The sequence below is a fragment of the Enhydra lutris genome, unplaced genomic scaffold (genome assembly GCF_002288905.1).
Source record: "Enhydra lutris kenyoni isolate GAN:26980312 unplaced genomic scaffold, ASM228890v2 scaffoldscaffold13, whole genome shotgun sequence".
NCBI classification, from domain to species: domain Eukaryota; kingdom Metazoa; phylum Chordata; class Mammalia; order Carnivora; family Mustelidae; genus Enhydra; species Enhydra lutris.
The window spans coordinates 19592642-19614191 of record NW_019154097.1 but is presented as its reverse complement, the minus strand read 5'-3'; the positions used below and the strand labels follow the sequence as shown (position 1 = coordinate 19614191).

Sequence of the window (21550 nt, the reverse complement as noted above, 5' to 3'; positions counted from 1 at the left end):
AAACCCAACCAAAAAAACCTCACACCCCCGCCGGCTCCCAGGACAAATCCTAGGTTCTGTACCCCACCCCCCATCCCACCGCACCCCACCGCCCCCCACAGCCCCTCGCCCAGACCTGCCCGCCACGGATAACTGAATTTCGCTCCCTGCCGGGGCGTCTCGACCCTGGCCAGAACACGCTTGGGGAAGGCGCCCGCACCCCGCGAGAAGCCGGGGCATGCCTGGCTGGGGGGGGCCATTGGGCCATCGTCAGGCGGCCGCGCTAGCCAGAGCAGCGTGACACGACGATCCGGGGGCGGTGACCCTGGGGGCCGAAACGGGGCGTTGCGCTCCCGGGCGCCCGGCTTCCTGGGCTGTCGCCAGCCCGGCTGGGCGGGCGGAGGCGGGGGCCGGGCGCGGCCTTTTAAGGCCGGGAGGAGTGGCCGGGCCCGAGGGTCAGCCGCGCAAGGCGGGCCACTGTCACAGGCGCCCGGCGCTCCGGTTTGATCCCGTCCCGCGCGCACCCGGCCGCACGGCGCACACTCGCGCTCTGGGACAGCATCCGGCCCTTCTCCGAGAGTCCTCATGGGGCCCGAGGCCGCCTGCCCAGGGAGGGGCCTCCTGTCTGGACTCCAGGTGAGGACCTGGATCGAACCCGTGGTGGCCTCCACGCAGGTGGCCGCCTCGCTCTATGAGGCGGGGCTGCTCCTCGTGGTGAAGGCGTCCTTTGGAGCCGGGGCCTCCTCCAACCACAGCACCAGCCCGTCGCCCCGGGACGCCCTGGAGGACCAGGAGCAGAGGGCCATCTCCAATTTCTACATCGTCTACAACCTCGTGGTGGGCCTGACGCCGCTGCTGTCCGCCTACGGTCTGGGCTGGCTCAGCGACCGCTACCACCGCAAGATCTCCATCTGCGTGTCCCTGCTGGGCTTCCTGCTCTCCCGCCTCGGGCTGCTGCTCAAGGTGCTGCTGGACTGGCCGGTGGAGGTGCTGTACGGGGCGGCGGCGCTAAATGGGCTATGCGGCGGCTTCTCGGCCTTCTGGTCGGGTGTCATGGCCCTGGGCTCCCTGGGCTCCCCTGAGGGTCGCCGCTCTGTGCGCCTCATCCTCATCGACCTGATCATGGGCCTGGCAGGATTCTGCGGGAGCATGGCCTCTGGGCATCTCTTCAAGCAGATGCTTGGGCACTCCGGGCAGGGCCTGGTGCTGACCGCCTGCAGCGTTAGCTGGGCTGCTTTTGCGCTTTTCTACAGCCTCTTGGTCCTGAAGGTCCCTGAGTCGATGGCCAGACCCAGCAGGGCGCTCCCCGTGGTGGACACGGTATCTGGCACGGTTGGCACCTACCGTGCCCTGGATCCCGATCAGTTAGACAAGCAGAGAGTGGTGGGGCACCCTCCGTCCCCTGGGAAGGCACAGCCCCCAAGGACTATCATTGCCCTGCTCTTTGTGGGTGCCATCATATATGACCTGGCTGTGGTGGGCACCGTGGACGTGATGCCCCTTTTCATGCTAAGGGAGCCTCTCAGTTGGAACCAAGTGCAGGTGGGCTATGGCATGGCTGCAGGGTACACCGTCTTCATCACCAGCTTCCTGGGCGTCCTGGTCTTCTCCCGCTGCTTCCAGGACACCACCATGATCATGATTGGTATGGTGTCTTTTGGGTCAGGAGCCCTCCTCTTGGCGTTTGTGAAAGAGACATACATGTTCTACATTGGTGAGTCCGGCTTTCCCGGGGAGGCAGGACAAGGAAAATGTGGACCCCTAGGGTCATGGGGCTGACATGGTGTGGTGTGGTGTGGTGTGGTGTGGCGTGGTGTGGCGTGGCATGGCGTGGCATGGTGTGGTCTAGGTGTCCCAGCTCAGCACCAGGGATGGGACCTACTATCTTAAGAAGGGAGACAGGATTACATGCGGTTGAGTTAATGTAGTTGCACTGTATTGTGTTATCTGTGTTGCCCACTGAAATGTTATCAGGGCCGTGCCCATGGCTCTAGGTCAGAGGAGGGTCAGTCAGTGGTGCCCGCAGTCAGTAGGGAAGGTTTTGGATTGGCCTTAGGAGAAGGGGTTAGATTTTTTCTCTTCAGTTTTAAAGGGACAAAACATTGAAGTAATCAGGCTGGAAAGGTCCCTTCATTAAAATCATTTCAGGCCAAGCATGGGCTGTTTAAAAATGGATAAAAACTCTCCATAAATGCCTTTCACAACCAATGTAATAAATTCTCTCAAAGAAGTAGAATGAAGTTTCTATCTGAGGACCATAGGCAGAGAGCTCTAAATCCAGGCTCTAATAGAACTTTCTACAATGATAGAATTCTTCTAAAATCTGTGCTGTCCAATATGGTAGCCACTGGCCATGTGTGGCTCTTGAGCACTTGGAATGTGGCTAGCACTGCTAAAGAACAGAATTTTAAATTTGATTTTAATTTATTTATATAGTCACTTGTGGCTAGTGGTTGACATATTAGAAAAAAACAACTTTAGAGAGTCACCACAGGCTGTCCCTTGGCTGAGGGCACACATCTCAGAAAACACCTAACAAAATGGCAACTTAGGCCTGGCCAGCTCCCAGTTAGACAGGCTGCATGCAAAGGCCAGAGTACCTGTCTCCCTTCCTACCACCTCTACCTCTCCTTTTCTCTCTCCACACACTCACACACCTAAACACACACCACACTGGGATTATGAATAAGGAAGGAAGGGTGTGTGGCAGCTGTGTAACGTGGCACACATTCCTGGGTGCACTTTGCCAAAGCTCCTGCAACTGTCTCCCAGAGGGGGTCGTGAATGGTGACAGAAGACACCTCTGTCCCGGCAACAAGATGAAGAGTCCTGAGTCACTCAGTGACATCAGCTCCACTTCCCTAGATGCCACTTAAATCTGCCAATGAAGACAGCCTTCACTATCCATCCCCGTGCCAGCTGTGCCTTGCCACCTCGCAAGTGGGTCTGTGGCATCAATGGCACCGTCAGAGCTCAGGGACTCAGCCTGCCTGGGGAGGGGGGCATTAGTCCACTAGCGGAGAAACCACTACATCCAGGGCAAGCCCATGCGGTCTGTGGGGAAAGGGAGATTCCTGGTAAGGCTTTTTGCTTTCTTCTGATTTACTCCTTGGCCAAGGCAGGGCACATTGGGGAGTGTTCTTGTGTGATTTCCTTCCAGCTCGAGCTGTCATGCTGTTCGCGCTCATCCCCATCACAACCATCCGATCAGCAATGTCCAAACTCATAAAGGGCTCCTCTTACGGTACGTTAAAGAAATCTCTCTGAAATTCTCTGCCCAGCCCGTTTCAGAGCTGCTTGGGTTGAAGCACAGGGTTCAGACTTACAGAAGGTCTACGAGAGAATTCCAGAAGCCGCCTTGAATACACTAGGAACACTCTGGGGTCCATCCAGGGCAGAGGGGGTGAAAACTGGAGGATGGGAAAGACTCAGAAAGTCAGTCACTGAAAAGCCACAGTCAGGGGAGGAGGCTACTATCTGTGAGTTGCAGAAAGATCCAGCTGGATAGAGGCAGGAGTCCTGGCGGAGTGAGCCGAGACTGTGAGGGAGTTCTGGGAAGGACGCAGAGCCTCCTGAGAGCTCCCTGGAGACTCAGCTAGTGGGTAACAAGGAAGGGACAGCAGCATATCTTCTTGGTAACCCCTGTCCCTTCCACAGGAAAGGTGTTCGTCATCCTGCAGCTGTCCCTGACTCTGACCGGGGTGGTGACCTCCACGGTGTACAACAAGATCTATCAACTCACCATGGAAAAGTTTGTTGGCACCTGTTTTGCTCTCTCCTCCTTTCTCTCCTTCCTGGCCATCATCCCAATTGGGTAAGACAGGAGCAGTGACTGTGGTTTGGGCTGAGGCCCTGGGGCACATGTCAGGGCCCGCTGGACCCCCTCCAGCCTATTAACATAAAGAATTATTTATTTGCAGCCTCTAGGCAGTGGGTTCTGGGTCAGCTCTCCCACAAAGAAAAAGTCCTCCTGTTCCTCAGGAGGAATCTGGCAATGTGGGAAACCCCCAAAGTCCTGAATAATGAACAGATGGCCACAAGCAGCTGGCATACTTCCTGGCAGTGTGGTAATTCACTTTGTTTATGAAAGACTCATAGACTTCCTTGTAATCAGAGGCTGGGATTAGAAACCCTTGTGAACCACTTCCACCCCTTTTGTTTAGGTCGTTTTATTTATTTATTTATTTATTTATTTTTTAAGATTTTATTTATTTATTTGAGAGAGAATGAGTGAGAGAGAGCATGAGAGAGGAGAAGGTCAGGGGAAGAAGCAGACTCCCCAAGGAGCTGGGAGCCCGATGCGGGACTCGATCCTGGAAGTCCGGGATCATGAACTGAGCCGAAGGCAGTCACTCAACCAACTGAGCCACCCAGGTGCCCTGTTTAGGTCCTTTTAGAGGAGAACCATCCTGCTTCGCTTCTGGGTACTCTTGGCATGCCCTCCAAAGGCTTAACAACTGGCGGCCTCTGGGCTCAGCCACCTCCCCACCTGCCCCGACACTCTCACATGCCCCTGGACTGTCTCATTTGTCAAGTAAGAGCAATAAAGTCAGGAAACTAACAGGCAGGAAGACCACTGGAGAAGCCAAAGAGAGGAACTCCACTCCCAGGGTAAGAGCACCAGCCTCGGACATCACCGAAACAGACCAAAATGGTCTCTGACCAGCCCTCTCTCATGCAAGTCACCAGAGCAAGCCACACTGCAAGCCATATATGCAATTGTCAATTTTCTAGTAATGTTTAAAAATGGTAACAGGTGAAATTAATTTTAGTAACACATTTGATTTGACCCAATATATCCAAAATATCATTCTAACATCTAGTCAATTTACAAAAGTATCAGTGAGTTTTGGTTGTTTTTTGTTTTTTGTTTTTTTAAGTCTTTGAAATCCGGTATGTATGTTATGCTGATGGCACATCTCAGTTTGGACTCCATTTGCACATGTTTCAAGTGCTCGGGGGCCAGTGCAATAGTGGCTACTCCATTAGCCCAGTCTTGGATGGTTTGAAGCCCATTTACCCCTTCTCATTCAGTGAGGTCCTCTCATGCTTGTATCAATCCCACCACAGGAGAAAGGAATACAGTAAATATATCCACACCAAGGGGCAAGGGATTTGATAAGGATTTGCATTTTAGGGGACCTGCCTGGTAGCACAGAGAGCTCTCTGTGTCGGTAATGGTGGCATTACAGACAGCCCAATAGAAACCAATCCAGGGCAAGCTGGAAGAAGCAGGAAGTAGATGGCAGTAAGGCCTTGTGAGAATTCTCACATCATAATATATGTCCCTGCCTACACAGAAGGTTGAGGCTCTTTTTTTTTTTCTTTTAATTTATTTATTTGACACAGAGAGAGAGAACACAAGTAGGGGGAGCAGCAGGCAGACGGAGAGGGAGAAGCAGCCTCCTTGCTGAGTGGGGAGCCCAATGCGGGGCTTGATCCAAGGACTTTGGGATCATGACTTGAGCCAAAGGCAGATGCTCAACCAACCGAGCGACCCAGGCGCGCCAAGGCTGAGCCTCTTGAGCCATCAGTCATGAAGGCTCTTTGCTCTATTTCATGGTTGAGAGAAGAAAGATGTGCCGATCAGAAAAGAAGGAAGGGAGGGGTGGAGGGACAGAGGGACAGCGGGACAGAGGAAGGGACGGAGGAGGGAAGGCCTTTTCCTGGGCCCTATTTTTATGTGAGTCTTGGCTGAATGGGTTGGGCTCAGCTAGACCTTAGCATGCAATGCAAATTTCCCAGCTGTTTGCCCAAGTAAGTGATGGATTAGTAGCTGTGCCACTTGGAAGTCACCCAGCCCTATTTGGGAGATGGGCGAAATAGTCTCATTAACCTAAACAAACAAACAAAGGAAAACAGACCAAAAGAAAACAAGCCTGAGAAGTTAATGTGTGACATAGTTAGAGAGATAAATGGACCAATGAAAGCCATGAGAAAATACAGTAGTTGGTTCCTTTCTACAGTTTCGCTGCTTCTTGTGTGTACTGAGTGGGATCCTGGTCTTGCGTAAGAGACTTTAGGGCACAGGAACAAGGTGGGCTTCTCTCGACCTCTCACCCCAGGACACTTCGTAATGTGTGCTTGGATTTGGTCAGACTTTCCGTGCACGGTGTCTTCCTTAGGCCCTGAAGGGTCTTCGCGATTTTCTATCACAGATGCAGGGACAGGATCTTGAATCCATCAAGTAAGTACCTGAGTGCTTACGTGAATGAGGCACCGAGGTAGTTGATCATTATTTCTCTCTCACAGTCATGTACCAGTAAAGAGACACATGGGAAAATAAAGCCTCATTGGCTATATGCCAGAATCACCTAGAAAGCTTTAAAAGTCACTGATGTGTGGATCCCACCCCCAGAGATTCCAACTCAGTCGATCTGGAGTGCAGCCTGGGCACAGGACTTTTTAAAAGCTCTCCAGATGATTTGAATATACAACCAAGATTGATAACTCTGGTACAAGTGTTTCCATTACCTTTCCCTTCCGTGGAGTCCCTGAATGAACAAGATCTTGAAACATTCTTACAGTTAGAAGAGGCCAAGGCGGTACCATCAATCAAGTGAGAGCACTGGGGAAAAGCAGTAGAACTTTCCAACCACAGAGAGGAAAGCTACATTCTAATGACAGAGAAGCCCAGGAAGGCATGTGAGAGCAGGGAACAAAGGAGGCAGCAGAGGGCAGAATGCTGGAGGAATGGTCCCTGGGCCAGAGCTGCCAACAGCCTGCTTGCCAGAAGGGACTGTGTCCCCGGCCCTTTCTGGTCCCAAAGTGAGTCCATTTCACATTACTGTTGAGAACCGGCCTTCTCCTACTTGCTCTTCTTACGTGCAATTGGGAGATGTTAAAGGAGTAACTGTCTCTGCCCGTCTGTGACCTATTTGCCACTCGATTCTTCTCTGCCCTCCCCACCCTTTTTAAATTAATAGTAACAATAGAAAACATGTAAATAGCCCCTATCATGGGCCAGCTACTACTTAAAATATTGCATATATTTAATGAATTTAATCTTCCCCCAAAGTTCTTGGAGGTCATTACTATTGTTATTTTTGCAAATAAGGAGACAGACACTCTAGGGTGTTCTGTAACTTACCAAATGTCCACAGCCAACAAGTGGCAGAGACAAGGGTTGAACCCACGCAGTCTCTGACCCACCACAGGGCACTGCTTCTTAGAGGAGTCACCAGTGTCAGGGTGCCACCTGTCCCGTCTCCTTAGAGAGCTCCCTCCCCGCGAGAGCGAGCTGCTCTCTCCTGAATGCTTACTGAACTGACATGTGATCTACCACCCAATCTCTCCTCAACCTCCATTGGCTTCATGGTCAGCTTCTGCAAAGGCTGGTGTGCACTTGCTGCGTCCTCATCTCCCACCCATCTGAGGCCCCCCTCGACCACCAGAGCTCTTCTCATTAAGGCCACTAACGACTCCTCAAGGCTAAAGCCACTGGACTCCCTGCAGTCCTCACCCTACATGATTTCCTCACGGTCCCCACACCAATGGTCTCTCTCCACTGTCATTGGACTTTCTCAACACGTTATTGCTTCTTCCCAACAAACCACCACTGAAGATTCTTTAGGGCTCTTCTCTGGGTTCTCTCTTCATATTCTCTAAGCAAACTAAAGTACTTTCAAAACTTCGAATTACCATGTAAGTTTCCAAAATTGGGTTCTTGATGCCTTCCTACGTCTGTTCCCTCTCCAGTCTATCCTACCTCACTAAAAGGCACCACCATTCCCTCAGGAAGAGAAACCCAAGTCACCAATGTCCTCCCTCCTCTCTACCTCCCCTAACTGCTAATCCATCAGACCTCATTGACTCCATCTTCAAAACAGGCCTAGATTTCATTCTCTTTTTATCACTACTGCTACCACCCCAAGGCCTGAGCACTTGAACAATTGGATTAGCCTCTGAACCGTCACCCCCATGTCCACTCTTGTGCCCACCCCATCCTCCCTCCACCAGGTGCCCACAGCAATTTCCTTCAAGTGTTTAAACAGATCATGTCATCTCCTGCTCAAAATTCTGCATTTGGCTTTCATTGCTGTTAGGATACAGCCTGAATGTCTTTCCATGGACCACAAGGCCCCACATAATCTGGGCTTGCCAACTTCCCTGGTGCCTGTTGCTGCTGCTTATCACCCTCCCCAACCCCATGTGTCAGCCCCAGTGGTTGCCCCTTGTGTCCTCCTCCCTTCTGCACCGTGCCTCCTTCTTAACCCAACTGGCTATGGTCTTAACCGATTCTCAACCTAAATTAGGTCCTTCTATCATATGCTCCCAAAGCTTCCTGTACTTTCCTTCATAGCACGACAGCTGATGATTAGTGATTGCCTTTTCATAAGCCTGCCCACTGGATGGTGGGCTGCCTGAGGGCAGGAACCACGGCTTTCTGGCTCAGCATGGATAGTCTGTGTCCAGCAGAGAGCCTGGCATATAAGGAGTACTCAAAAAGGATCTAAGGTATCCTCTGTTGGAAGGGTGTGGCCCCTACTGGCCAGCATGGTGAACCTCCAACCCCCAGAGCTGCCTGTTGGCTGACCTGAAGGCAGGACTGGCCATCCCATCGGGTCTGCGTGGTCAGGTCTCTGCAGGATTCAGCTGGAGTCAGGACTGCAGCCAGGCATTCACGGCATTGTGGGTAGCTGCCTCCACTGCTGGGCTTTCCTGCCGGCTTAGTAATACAATGAGCTTTGTTTCAAGTACGTAAGTGCTTCTCTCTGTGGAGCCCTATGACTTATGGAAGATGGGAAGTCAGAGTTTTGGGAAGAGCTCACAAAGCTCTCCCTTAGAAGGTTTGGATTCTCATTCATATCCCATCCAGCAGCTCCAGGAGCTGGCCATCAGCCAGGAAGAGCTGTGCTCTAACTTAGACTCTGAGGCTCCTAGGGCTCAAACACAGGAAAGTCCGAGGACCCCAGAGGTGGAAGGACAGGCCGAAGGATAGGCTGAAGGACAGGCCAAAGTTCACACAGATCCAAGACTTGGCCTCAGATCTCCTAATTCCTATGCATCCCCTTAGCTACAAATATTTACAAAAATGTGATGAGGATTTGTGGAAGAGATAAAGGGGGGCTATGGAAAGGCAGAAGATGAGATAGCCAATTCTGCTTGGGATTAGCCAGTCTTGACCTTGAAATACAGGTGGGAGGTCATCTGCAGGCAGGAGTGAGATGGAGAGAGATTCTGGGAAAAGGAAAGTGTAGACATAAAGGGCTTGAGATGTCTTAGGACTGGAATGGGCCTGGAGTGGGAGAAGTTTCCTCCCGCCATCGCCCAACTCCAAACAGCCTCCCAGGCATGAGGGACAGAGCCTCTCAGGCGGCTGTTGGTGGGGAGGAAAAGGCAAACCCTTTGCCTCATTCCAATTGTTGGCTTGTGACTCTGGATTGTCAATTCTTACAGCATCGTGGCCTATAAACAAGCCTTGTGGTTGCAATACGGTGACATCACGGAGACATGAAGGGGCTGACCTACGGGAGCTGTGAGGACCAGCAACAGCGGGGCCCCTTTGAAGGCAAAGGAAGGAACTGAGTGCTGGTGACCAAGGCAACCCACCACCGCCAAACCCCAAGTTCGAGCCAGAGTTGGCCTCGGAATGACCTGCTCTGGCTCTGGGGTCCCTGGTGGGTGGGGAACAGCACTTTCTTGGTGATAGAAGAACTTTCTGTTTTCAGATGTCCCTGCTAAACAGAGATTGGGTTCAGGGTGCAGGAGAGTATGAACATTCAAAGGTTATATGTAGGCTGCATACACAGTCATGCCAGATGCACCCAGGGCTTCAGATGGCAGCCCCCTTTCTTTCAGGAGCTGTCACCGGAGCTCCAAGGTATGGCTAACCAGTCACCCAGGTGCTGCGCTGGGAGGCCCACATGAGAACTCCAACCAAAGCAACAGATTTTCAATAGCCTAAGGGGAACACAGAGGGGATGTTTTATAAGAACTCCCAATGTTTTAGGAGATTTGGGGCTCAGGCTCTTGGATTCAGGGGGGTTTTATTGTTGTTGGTACTGTTGCTTTTAAGAAGCGAATATCAAAAGACTTTCTTTAGTGGAATATTATATTGAATATTTCCAGTCAACATTACTCCCTCCAGTGGGTGGTGTGAAGGGAGAGAGGAGAGGAGATGTGCCAAGAGTCATTTTATGTCAAGGTACCTATTTTTATAGCCTATTTTACTTACATAGAGAAAAGCAGACTCACTTCCTAATAAAATGGACATTTATTGTATGTGTGTGAATCATTCTGCTCTAGTCAGGCTCCCTCTATAACTACAGGCATGGCATTCTTATACTGGGGTCAAACTTGAAGCTACAGAATATATTTAAAGCTCCAAGAATTTGGGTTCAGAGAGTCTGCATCTCTGATCCCTTGCAGGGAAAAAATTAAACTTTCTGGCATGTGTCCTGAGGTCCTAGAACCAGGGTCCCAGAACCAGGGTCCTAGAAGCTAGAACCCAAGATATGGCAAGAATGTGATTGTTCCTGTCCCAGAGCCTATGTCTAGCAGGTGCAGCAGATAGAGCCTCCAGGAACAATGTATCCTACGACACATGCTAACCTAAGGAAGCAAATAATCCAGATTTAGGAAAGCAGGGAAGGCTTCTCAGAAGTGGCACATGGTAAGACTGGAAGGATAAGGAGTTACCGAGGCCAGAAGTTAAGGGCCAGTCCAGGCAGAAGGAATCACAGCTGGAAGGCCTGAAGGTGAAAATATCCTGGGATAGAGGAATTCAATATAAGGGGAGTGAGGAGAAAGGGAGGGGGCAGATACCAAAGGAACAGGATCAAGACACGAGACTGGAGAGGTAAGGAGGAACAACACAAATAGAGCCTTTAAAAAAAAAGTTTTTCTTCTAAGTTATGGGGCTAGCTGGTGGAGGATTTCAGGCAGGAGCACGAACTGGGGGAGGAAGGAGCAGAAGGAGTGAGCACTACTTGCAGAAAGGAGGCAAGAGCAGAGATGCAGTAATCCAGGCGACGGATGATGGAGGACTGATGCTGGAGAAGGAGCTACAAGGATCGAGAAAAGTGAGGGACTCAGAGAGATCCTTGGGAGCTAGTAGTCAACGGTAGTGGGGGATGGATGAACCACAGAGGGTGAGGCAGATGGAGGCAAGAATGCTCAGATTCAGGGTTCAGGCAACTAGAAAGAAGGCAGAGCCTCTCACTGAGACAGGCAACATAGATGGAGGAGGGGGGATGGGAAGAGGACTTCAAGGCCACGCTCACCTCTCTAAACTCTCATAGTCATGCTCCTTGCCCTGGACTCCTTCCCTCGTGTCCCAGCCTGATTGGCTCCCCGACCTGGATGAATCTCATTGTTGGCTGCTCCATTCCTGCTCCTGAAAAACTGGCTTGCAACATCCAGAAACATTTCTTTACTTGCCCACTCATCCTTGCTGTGAGCCTGTGGCTTTTATTTATTTTAAAATTTTTATTATGTTATGTTAGTCACCATACAATACCTCGTTAGTTTTTGATGCAGTGTTCCATGATTCATTGTTTGTGTAGAACACCCAGTGCTCCCTGCAATACACGCCCTCCTAATAGCCATCACTGGGCTCATCCATTCCTCCCACCTTCTCCCCTGGAAAATCCTCAGTTTGTTTCTTGGAGTCCACAGTCTCTCATGATTCATCTCCCCCTCTGATTTCCTCCCCTTCACTCTCCCTTTCCTTCTCCTAATGTCCTCCATGTTACACCTTATGTTCCACAAGTAAGCGAAACCATATGATAATTGACTTTCTCTGCTTGACTTATTTCACTCAGCATAATCTCTTCCAGTCTCGTCCACGTTGATAGAAAAGTTGAGTATTCATCCTTTCTGATGGCGGAGTAATATTCCATTGTGTATATATACCATATCTTCTTTATCTATTCATCTGTTGAAGGGCATCTCGGCTCTTTCCACAGTTTGGCTATTGTGTACATTGCTGCTATGAACACTGGGGTACATATGGCCCTTCTTTTCACTACATCTGTATCCTTGGGGTAAATACCCAGTAGTGCAATTGCAGGATCATAGGGTGGCTCTATTTTAAATTTTTTCGGGAATCTCCACACTGTTTTCCAAAGTGGCTGTGCCAACTTGCATTCCTGCCAACAGTGTTAGAGAGTTCCTCTTTCACCACATCCTCTCCAACATTTGTTGTTTCCTGCCTTGTTAATTTTGGCCATTCTAACTGGAATAAGGTGGCATCTCAATGTGCTTTCGATTTGAATTTCCCTGATGGCTAATGATGAACACTTTTTCCTGTGTCTGCTAGCTATTTCTATGTCTTCATTGGAGAAGTGTCTGTTCATGTTTTCTGCCCATTTTTTGACTGAATTATCTGTTTTTTTGGGTGCTGAGCTTGAGAAGTTTTTTATAGATCTCAGATATCACCCCTTGGTCTGTAGTGTTATTTGCGAATATCTTCTTCCATTTGGTACCTTGTGGCTTTAACCAGAGCTGGGCTCTCCAACACAGCAGTTTTTGGACATTTGCCCCAGGTCACCAATTCCTCTAGAGGATATTCTAACCCCTTTGATGTTCTCAAAGTGTTGCTTCTGGACCAGCAGCATTAACACCCCTAAGGAACCTGTTAGAGATACAAATTCTTGGGCTCTACCCAAACCAAACTCTAGAGGTAGAGGGAGGGTCCAACAACTGGTGTTTTTCACAAGCCCCCAAGCTTACGGACCAATATTCTTATCTTTGGGCCATTTTCTCCTTAAGAACTTCGCCCTTGCCCTCCTCCTCCTCTCCCTGCATCCTTAATTCCTGAAGCCCAGAAAGCCCTGCCCTTCGTACTCTCCCCAAGTAACCTAGTCTACTCCCAGGGATACCAGAATATTCCTTCCAACAACTGGCCAACACCTCCACTTAGATTTCCTCAAACAAAAGTCCAAACCAAATTCTTCTCCCTCTCCACCATCTGAGTTCACTCCAACCTTTATATTTTTCTTCTGATTGTTTTCATCTGTCAGTGAATGGCATCACCTCCCAGCTCCCAGGCTGGAAACCACATCATCTCTGAGCCCCTCCCCTCGCCACAGAAATATCTTAAATCCATCTCTATTCCTATCACCTCTTGCCACTTTTATGACCTATTCCTACCTATTCCCTAGGGCTTCAGTCTGACCACAGTCCTCTAGCATACTATCTCCAGCAACTTCTTAAAGCAATTACAAGAAATACATCCCCCCCTTTAATTTTCAACCAACAAAGCAAACAGGAAGGATTATTATGGGACTACTTGATATTTAAGTTGGCCATACTTATACAAATAACAGAAGAGTCTTCCCATAAGAGCTGTCAAATAGTAAGTGCTAGCAGATACTTAGGTGCTTTGCAGACTTTACTGCTAGTCCTATTGGCAACTCTTTTGGGAAAGCAGGTCTTCATTTCAAAGACCAAAATACTAACGTTCAGAGAGATCTGAGATATGATCCCAAACCTCTCTTATCCCACCTTGCCGCCTCATTTTGGTATGACTGCACTCTTGTATTAGTGATGTCTACTGTCAGTTCAAGTCCATTTCTGGTGAACTGCGGTCATTAGGTATAAGATGGACTGAGCATTCTGGTCTCTCTTTGAAACACACTAACACTCTAACAAACCACAGACTATTCTTCTTGCCTTACAGATTAAAAACAAAAACAAAAACAAAAACAAAAACTATCATGGCAGGGGTGCCTGGGTGGCTCAATTGGTTAAGTGTGACTCTTGATTTCAGCTCAGGTCATGAACTCAGGGTCGTGGGATTGAGCCAGCCCTGCCCGCATGCCCATCAATCACCATGGTTACACACAGATAGCAGGTAGTTTCTTCATCTCCCCAACCTGTAAGATGCAGGAGAAGGTAAACTGAGGATAAGTCTATAGGGATGTGAAGAAGAACTAAAATAGTTCAATTGCATATTTTTCCTGTAGCTCTGCATATCCTGATTCCTGCAGGCACACTCCTATCTCTATAGAGAAAATAAGAAAACATAATACAAGGCACACACGTTTTCCTGGTGTACAAAATGGCACAAATGACAACAGGACTCAAGGTAAAGAAAGCATCTTTCATAGGTTTATTGGTCCATTACTTTAAGTTAATTGAGGAAAAGAAACCTCTTAAATTTACAAGCTAATAGTTTATTAAGCAATACAAATTCTTTTGTTTACCTCAAAATGTAATACTAATTTCATAGTAAACAATGGACAGAGTTTTTAATACACAGATATATGAAAAAAGTGGACAAAAACCTCGTGCCAGCATCAAAAATGCAACAAAAACTTTTTTTTTCTTTTTACAATCTCTGGGTTCCATAACAAAGGGGAAAAAAAGGTGACATTCTTTTTAAAGTTTGGTAGCTTCATGAAACAGAGACTTTGACCTGGAAATAAATCACTTTCTCATCTACACACGTTCTTGAGCACTTTTTTTTTTTTCACAGCTTTTGATTTGGCTTATTGGCAGCATGGAGAGAAGAGAAAAACATTTATACAGAGGACTTTATCAATACCTTGGTTGGGGGGTTCTGTTAAATTTTTAAATGTAAAGAATGATTTCTAAAAATAAGAAATACAGTCCATCCTTTGGACATGACCTAATAAGCAAAAGTTTTGAATCTCTTTTTCAACAGTTAAAATACAAGTTAGAAAGTTTGCTGGCAGTTTATTGTGTGGGAAGATATCAGGTGGACATCAGCTCTCAATGCATTCCCAACGTACAGACACCAAGGGGATCAAGCACACGGATGTACAATGGACAGGGCGTCTACTGGACAGGACCAAAACCTCAGGAGTGTCCCGGTGAATGGTGCTGACTGTGAAGAGCTGCTGGTTTGTTGTTCCACGAAAGCCCAGCTGACACACGTGTCCTTGGATCACACCGATCCACCTTTTGTTTGCAACCTCCTCTCCCTTCCCGGTTTCCACACTGGGGAAACAGCCATCCCCCTTTCATCCTTCCAGTACCACTGTGACTGCAGGGCTGGTCTGAGACTGTGAACCACCTGTCAAGCAGAGGTGTGGACAGGTGTCACCTGCTTTGACCTGGCCCACAGGGAGCCCGGGATCACCTGGGGAGGGAGGCGGCACAGTTGGGGGGAGAGTGTGTGTGTGTGTAATACTCAGTCACTGGTGTTCATGGGGAAAGCTCTGCAGAAACGGACTAACGTACGTGAGGCGACACAGTAGGGCTTAGGTTTTTGGCATTTCAACCTGTGGAGAATTTCTATCTGAAACACACTGATCTGAGGCCCTCCCCCCACCCCCACCCACCTGTTTCCCGGTTATCTTTTTAAAAGCTGTTCTGCAGAATTGGGGTAAACCATTAATACTGTCACAATCTAGAGTTCTTTGTGTCTCTGTGATTTGTCGATGCCAGATACCATATATCCTCTACAATCAAGAGGGTGCCAAAAGGCACTGAGTTCATCTTTCACACTTTAAAACAAACAAATGAACAAACAAAATGGTTTAGTGGTCCCTGTGTCTCCTTACATTATCAAAAATATCATTTGGCAATAGCAACACTTAGCTTTCTCTTCCCAAAAGGCAGCCCTATTTATGAACCTCACTTTCTTCTTAAGGAGGGCTGAGGATGGGCTATGTTAGGCCTCTAGTATTAAGCTCAACAACCAATTATGTGTCTAAAAACTCCTTCTACCCAGAATCTAAAACACATGAGTTGAAGAATAAGGCATATGAAAAGGTGCTGACCATTCTCAAAAAGCAGTTAGGCTTTCAGCAATCTGTGGCATTTTTAAAAGTCTGGGTTTGTTGATTTTCCAGTGCTAACTACAAAGAATGTTTCTGACTCAAATACCTTATTGGTTTTCTTAAAGTTATTTTTTCCAAAGCACGCACTTACAGGCTATCTAGAGTAATAAAAACTACCCAGATGACATATTTTTGCTGCCACACAGAAAGGGTTGGACAGTCATATCCAGAATGCATTTCAAACACACATGATTAAGGGACAACAGTCCAACTCCCTGCGACAACAGGCCATCCTCTGCCTTTTCTTATGCGGACAGCCCTGCGCACATTCTCATCTGGGCAGCTGGAGGGAGACCATCCTTAAAACAGAAAGCTAACCACCTACTGGGTGAACTGATGAAAAGAATCAGGTTTTTGGTTTATTTGTTAAATCCAAAAAACACGAGGAAGCGGAAAACTCCAACACACCCAGCTCTATAGGTCCGTCGGGCGCAGGGGATGACATTTTCCTTAAATCTACAGACAAATGCCACCTGCCATCTGAATGGAGCAAACATAAGAGGGCCTGTCCCATCTGTCACCATCTTGAGAACTCCTGAAAGTGAGAAGGCAAACCCAAATTCCCAAAACATCCTGCAAGCGGGGATCACCAAAGCAATTGTTACTCCAGCCTTACAAGACTGCCCAGCTTCCATGGGCCTTTCGAGCAGGTGTCTGGGAAGGCAGGCGGCAGGCCTGCTGTGCCGGGCCCTGACCACAGGTGGCCCACCTTCTGGGCAGAGGCATTCTTTAGGGCAGCCAGAGGAGAATCCAGTTCTAACCTATTCGGAGACCCACAGACATGAGGCTGATACGGACCTGGGGGGCTGTGGTGGGTCCCACTCTCCAGCCCTCTCTCGGGACAGAGTCTAAAGAAGAACTACTCTCATTCCAATGAATGGTTTCAGAACAAAGCCAGGGCCTGGATTTCAGTGCTGTGGACAGCAGGGCCCAGGCCCTCGGACTCTGGATGTATCCTGGGCTGACACTGGCCGTCCCAAGAGAGAAACCCCACTTGCATATGCCCACCCAGCTACCACACCCTCTTCTCAAGCAGGACTTCCTACCATTTCAACACAAAGGTGGCCTCACGAGAGTATTCAAAGACCTTGCGAGGAAGGTGACTGAAAAAATACTTAATTCCACAACATGCAGCACACACACTCCAGTTGTGGCTGACATTTGGCATGAAGACAAAGTTCCATGACATTCACCACGAACCCCTGGAGTTGGATCTGTTACTGTTACTCACCTAAAGACAGGTGTCTGGGGAGTTCAATGAGTGGCACAGTGATACGAGCCAATCCTTTCCATAATTGCACTTAACTGAGGTCACCGGGAATCATTACTAAGTCTTAGAGGACAAAACCCAACCCCAAACTTGGCTGTGTAACATGTTCCCTCCTCGTTCGGGAAGAACTCGGTTCTTTGCATTGGGCAGAGTAGCCTAGAATCTTCTTGTGGATCCAGCACAGGAGAAGGCGGCCAGGGTCCACGCCTGCCATGAAGCACACTTGCCCGCTTCAACACCTGCCTCTCCAACACTGCTCCGTGTCTGGGAATCCTCTTTTCTGCCTGAGCCTGGATTTTTAACCTGGGTGAACGAACCTTTCACTTCCCACATACGAGGGACAGTGGACAGGGATCACTTTCCATTCTGTGGCCATGTGCTCAAGATTCAAAACCTGTCCCAGTCTGTCTGCCTGAGGTCAAGCGTGTCCTCGAGCAAAAGCCCCCTGGACAGAAATCTGAGAGAGGAGGCAGCGAGCTCTGCCCGACGACTGTGGAGCCATGCAGGATGGGGAGAGGAAGCCTCTAGGAGGCAGTCTTTGGCACGGAAATCTCCGAGTCACTTTTCACAGGGAATCACCTTTGTGCCCACCAGGAGGAAGGGGCAAATGCCCCGGACCGGTGACCCGCGGGGGCTGAGGGAGCCTCCCTCATGCCCACCATGCCTTCTATCTAGACCAGCCTCCTCACCTCATCTGACGGCAACCTGAAGAGGAAGGGGCGAGGGTCCCTTCTCGGGGAACAAGAGTCTCTGCAGGGAAGTCTGTACTGTGCACTGGTTCTCCCAGCTCAGCTGTCAATGCTCCTGCTCTCCCTGGTGTCTTAACGCACAGAAACATCATAAGGGGCACGAAGAGAGAAAGACAAATCCCAGGATGCCTGCTTCCCCCCTGAGCTCGTCTTCTGCCTCCAGTGGGGTAAGGAATGACTGTGTTTCCCCCACTCCCTTCCCGTGCATCCCAGCGAGGAACCCAATGACTTTTTTGAACGGCTGCCTTCCTTCCCAACTAACCTTTACACAGGAATGCTCCCGGGCTTTGGCAACTAAGTGGCAGGTGAGGTTCTGGTCTTCCAGCAACTCTTTCCCCTGTTCTTTCCAAGCACTCGTTGTGCTGGACAACATTTTTAAAGCACACATTCCACAAGGCAAGGCCTGGCACGTTCCTGCAGATGAGCACCTGCTGCTAAGGTCAGTCTAGTGCCTTCCATGAAATAGCAAGAGAGGGCCCTCGACCCTTCATTAGATACACAACCCTGTTCTACCAGCAAAATGTCAGGCTGGACCCAGACATCCAGACCTGCACTAACGTGACGGTGTAGAGGTAGTGTGAAACACTGACTCGCCACTCTGGGTAGAGAGCCCGTCCTTACCGTTCTGCTTCAAGGGATCACTTCTAACTGTACCAAACTGAAAATCCGCACTGCAGGCTTTTGGGATGCCACGAGTGGGTCTGACAGCGCAGGCAAGTACCAAATGATATGAGGCTTCTCATTTTAAACTGTGACTTATTTGAACACGATGAAACAGAACTGAACGGTTCTGTGCCATTCTTCTGCCAGGCCACTGATGTCACTACGGCAGCTGTCCAAGGTCAACGTGGCAGGTGGACGTGGGACGGAGCACTGAGCACACGCTGCACAGAGCTCCGGATCTGCAGGTTGGCCAGCATCTGCGCCAACGTCTCAACACAGCTTGCCTCTATGAGGCTCACACTTAGACTTTTGGAGGGGTTTGAGCCACAGAACACAACGGGACCTAGGCAGCTTCATTTCAGGAGGAAACAAAATGAGTTGGAAGATAGATCCTCTGGTTGTAGTGTGAAGTGAAGATGGGAGACGCCACCGGCAGTCCCCAGGAGCTTGGCTCCTCGAACGGAGGAGAGTCTAGCTTATCCAGAAGCAAAGACATCTCTGTTACGCTAGTCCTCTCCAAGTCCCATCCGGTTACGGACTTCTATTCCTGACTGGGGACATCATCAAGGGTTAAAGCACTTCATGTAGAACATTCACGTTGAGTTTACAAAATCTTGACCGTGTCACGACAGCGCTAATGGCCTCTCAGCAAAAGTCTGCCCAAACATTCAGTGGACGCGGCAGGGAACACTAAATGGGGAATTTCGGGTGAGGTGAAGGCAGATGGCACGGGGCAGGTGTGGGAATGAGGCCTGGCGTGAACCTGCCAATCCCCACTACCGGGGAGCTGCTCAGACTTCCGGCCACACGGATTCCCCACGACGGGCCTAATCTCTACTCTGACGGCATTTTACAAGCCAAAAAACAACACTGAAGAACTTCACAGAGAAAAATGCACCTTTTTTTTTTTTCCATCTTACACAAAACCAAGTTTCCGATCTACTGCATTCTAGTGTGAGAAACAAGTCTGGGGAGCACAGCCCCCCTCGGCTTCCCAAGGTGTTGTGCAAGGCCAAGGATGCCAGCTTGCTCACTTCAGCACAGACGTGCACGGACGCTGACGGAGACCGTCCTGAGGGACCCGGGAGCCACAAAACAGCTGTCGCTCATCACGAGTGGCTGGCAGGCCATGCTCACAGCTACAGGCCACGGTCCATTAGGGAAGGGCTTTCCACGGAGCTGCCAATGCTTCCACCTCAGCTGTGATGAGTCAGTAGCCCACAGGGTCCATCCTGGAGTCACCCTGTGTCCACAGAACACAGGGGCTGCCTTCTGTTCACGCCTTCCTCGTGTCCTCGAAAAGCAAGAGCCGGGCTCTCTCCCAGCAGAGGCAACGCTGCGGGCCCCCCAGACAGGAGCCTCCATGATGAGATGTCGGAATGTCAGCCAGGCCGGCCCAGCCCTTGGCTGTACGTCTTCTCAGCTGTTCCATTTCGTCGGCTCCTTTGAGCCATGGAGGTAAGCTGCTTCCGCTGAGGGATGACGCCAGCCCTGCGGACTCCACCAAGGAATAAATACTAATGGAAAACCAGCGGTGGACGAACAGGGAGAGGCGGGCAGGGGAAGAAATACACAAAGGAGAGATGCTTCTGTGGCTGTTTTCTCAGTGCCGGGCCTCTGGCATGACAGGGGCGTTCTGGGACGCCATGCCCTGTGTAGGTCGAAGAGTCTCTGTCCCAGGAGGGAACTTACTTGGCCTCTTGCTTCTCCTGCAGTAGTGGAATGATCGACTCCCACGCCGTGAGGCACTGCAATGACAACACACACAGACACTGTATCAGCATCAGCCTTCAGAACCAGGTGCTTTATTCTCTGTTCATCTCACCAGGTTACTCTGCCTTCGGTACTGGCTAAGGAACGTACATATGCCATGTCCGACGTCTACATGTACTATCCATTGCTATTAGAAACTGGGGCGGGTGACAGGTGTCTGCTTTGAATACGACATCCCCATCTCTACGGAAGACAGCAGGGTCTCTGCAAGGCCTATGTGCAGTGTCCCTAGAGCTCACAGCTGCTGAGCGGAAATGTTCTCACTGGAAGACAGTCTTTTCCTTCCAAAAGCAGAAAAGGTAATAGGCTCCAAGCCTTCCATGCGGTCTGCCATCCTCAGCCAGGTTGAAGACATTGCTCCAGGTGTGGGTAGGACTGACTTGCGGAGGACGCAAATCATACGGGCACAGCCCAGCTGCCTGACTCAGAGCGGGTGGAAACCCCGCTCCTTACTGATCTGTTTTGATTGTATGGGCCACTCCTGGATCCCAAAAGGGAAAATGGCAGCTGGGGGTGGGGGGGACTCTATTCATTGAGTTTCGTTGGGTCCAAATGCCAGGATGTGTTTTACATTCACTACTGCTGGTCCTAACAATTCTATGAAGTAGAAGTATTACTTATTATAACACACACACACACACACTTCATAGATGGAGAAAATGAGACCCAGAGAGGTTATATAACTTGCCTAAGATACGTAGCTAGAAAGTGACAGAGCTGGTAAGTGGCAAAAAAATATATATTCTTTTCCCTACACCAATCCCCCTTCATTCCAGATCCTTGTGAAGGCCCAGTGTCTGTATGCCCTGAACTTAGAGACGGACACTCTCCTCTAGGAGCACCCTCCTCTAGGAGCACCCTACTTAATGAAATGGTCCTCCCTTCAAGCCATCTCTTGCACGAAGGGCAGGCCAGAAGAACCACACAAGGCCTTCCTAGCAGCTTAGGGTGAAGCAGGTCTTTGCAGTGAGTCATCTGGGGAGGAGCTCTGAGCAGGCAGGAGGAGAGAGGCATTCTTTGGTCAAGCTGGGGAGCAGGGTGGCGAAACTGCTCCATACTTCCTTCCTTAGTGACTCTGAGGTTGGGGAAGAAACTAGACTTGGACCCTGCCCTCCATAACAAAGGCTGGGAAGCTTCTAGGAGCTTGCTTGCATGGAGAGAACCCATGCAGGGTCCATGGCACCCTGGGCCCTGCTTTGTCCCTAGGCCATCATCTCAGATCTAGAAAGGCCCTTCTATGTCAGCGATGGGGAACCAAGGCCACGTCAGATTTCTTTCCAGTCTTCAAATGCTCAAACTTCTTCCCACCCCAAGACCCTTGCATATGTGTTCCCTTGGCCTGGGATACTTTTTCTCCAAGTCTT

At 49.7% G+C, this 21550-nt stretch overlaps 2 protein-coding genes across 2 annotated transcripts in view; one reads left to right on the top strand and one right to left on the bottom strand.

Moving 5' to 3' along the window:
* Positions 1-493: 493 nt before the first annotated feature.
* Positions 494-10203, top strand: LOC111146175 (solute carrier family 46 member 2). Its single transcript, XM_022501608.1, has 4 exons — positions 494-1693; positions 3140-3223; positions 3637-3793; positions 9379-10203. The coding sequence occupies exons 1-4, from the start codon at positions 565-567 to the stop codon at positions 9434-9436; spliced, it is 1428 nt and encodes a 475-aa protein (XP_022357316.1). The 5' UTR covers positions 494-564; the 3' UTR covers positions 9437-10203.
* Positions 10204-14012: 3809 nt separating this feature from the next.
* The window catches only part of LOC111145814 (sorting nexin family member 30), a 106454-nt gene continuing 98916 nt past the window's right edge, over positions 14013-21550 (bottom strand). The window contains exon 9 of the mRNA XM_022501061.1: positions 14013-20161. Coding sequence (XP_022356769.1) covers positions 20102-20161 — 60 coding nt within the window. The 3' untranslated portion in view covers positions 14013-20101. The remainder of the gene's footprint in view (positions 20162-21550) is intronic.

Coding starts and splice junctions, on each gene's coding strand:
- LOC111146175 (XM_022501608.1), top strand. CDS start 565: ATGGGGCCCGAGGCCGCCTGCCCAGGGAGGGGCCTCCTGTCTGGACTC. Junction 3,224..3,636: donor CATAAAGGGCTCCTCTTACG/GTACGTTAAAGA, acceptor TCCCTTCCACAG/GAAAGGTGTTCGTCATCCTG. Junction 3,794..9,378: donor CTGGCCATCATCCCAATTGG/GTAAGACAGGAG, acceptor CAATTCTTACAG/CATCGTGGCCTATAAACAAG.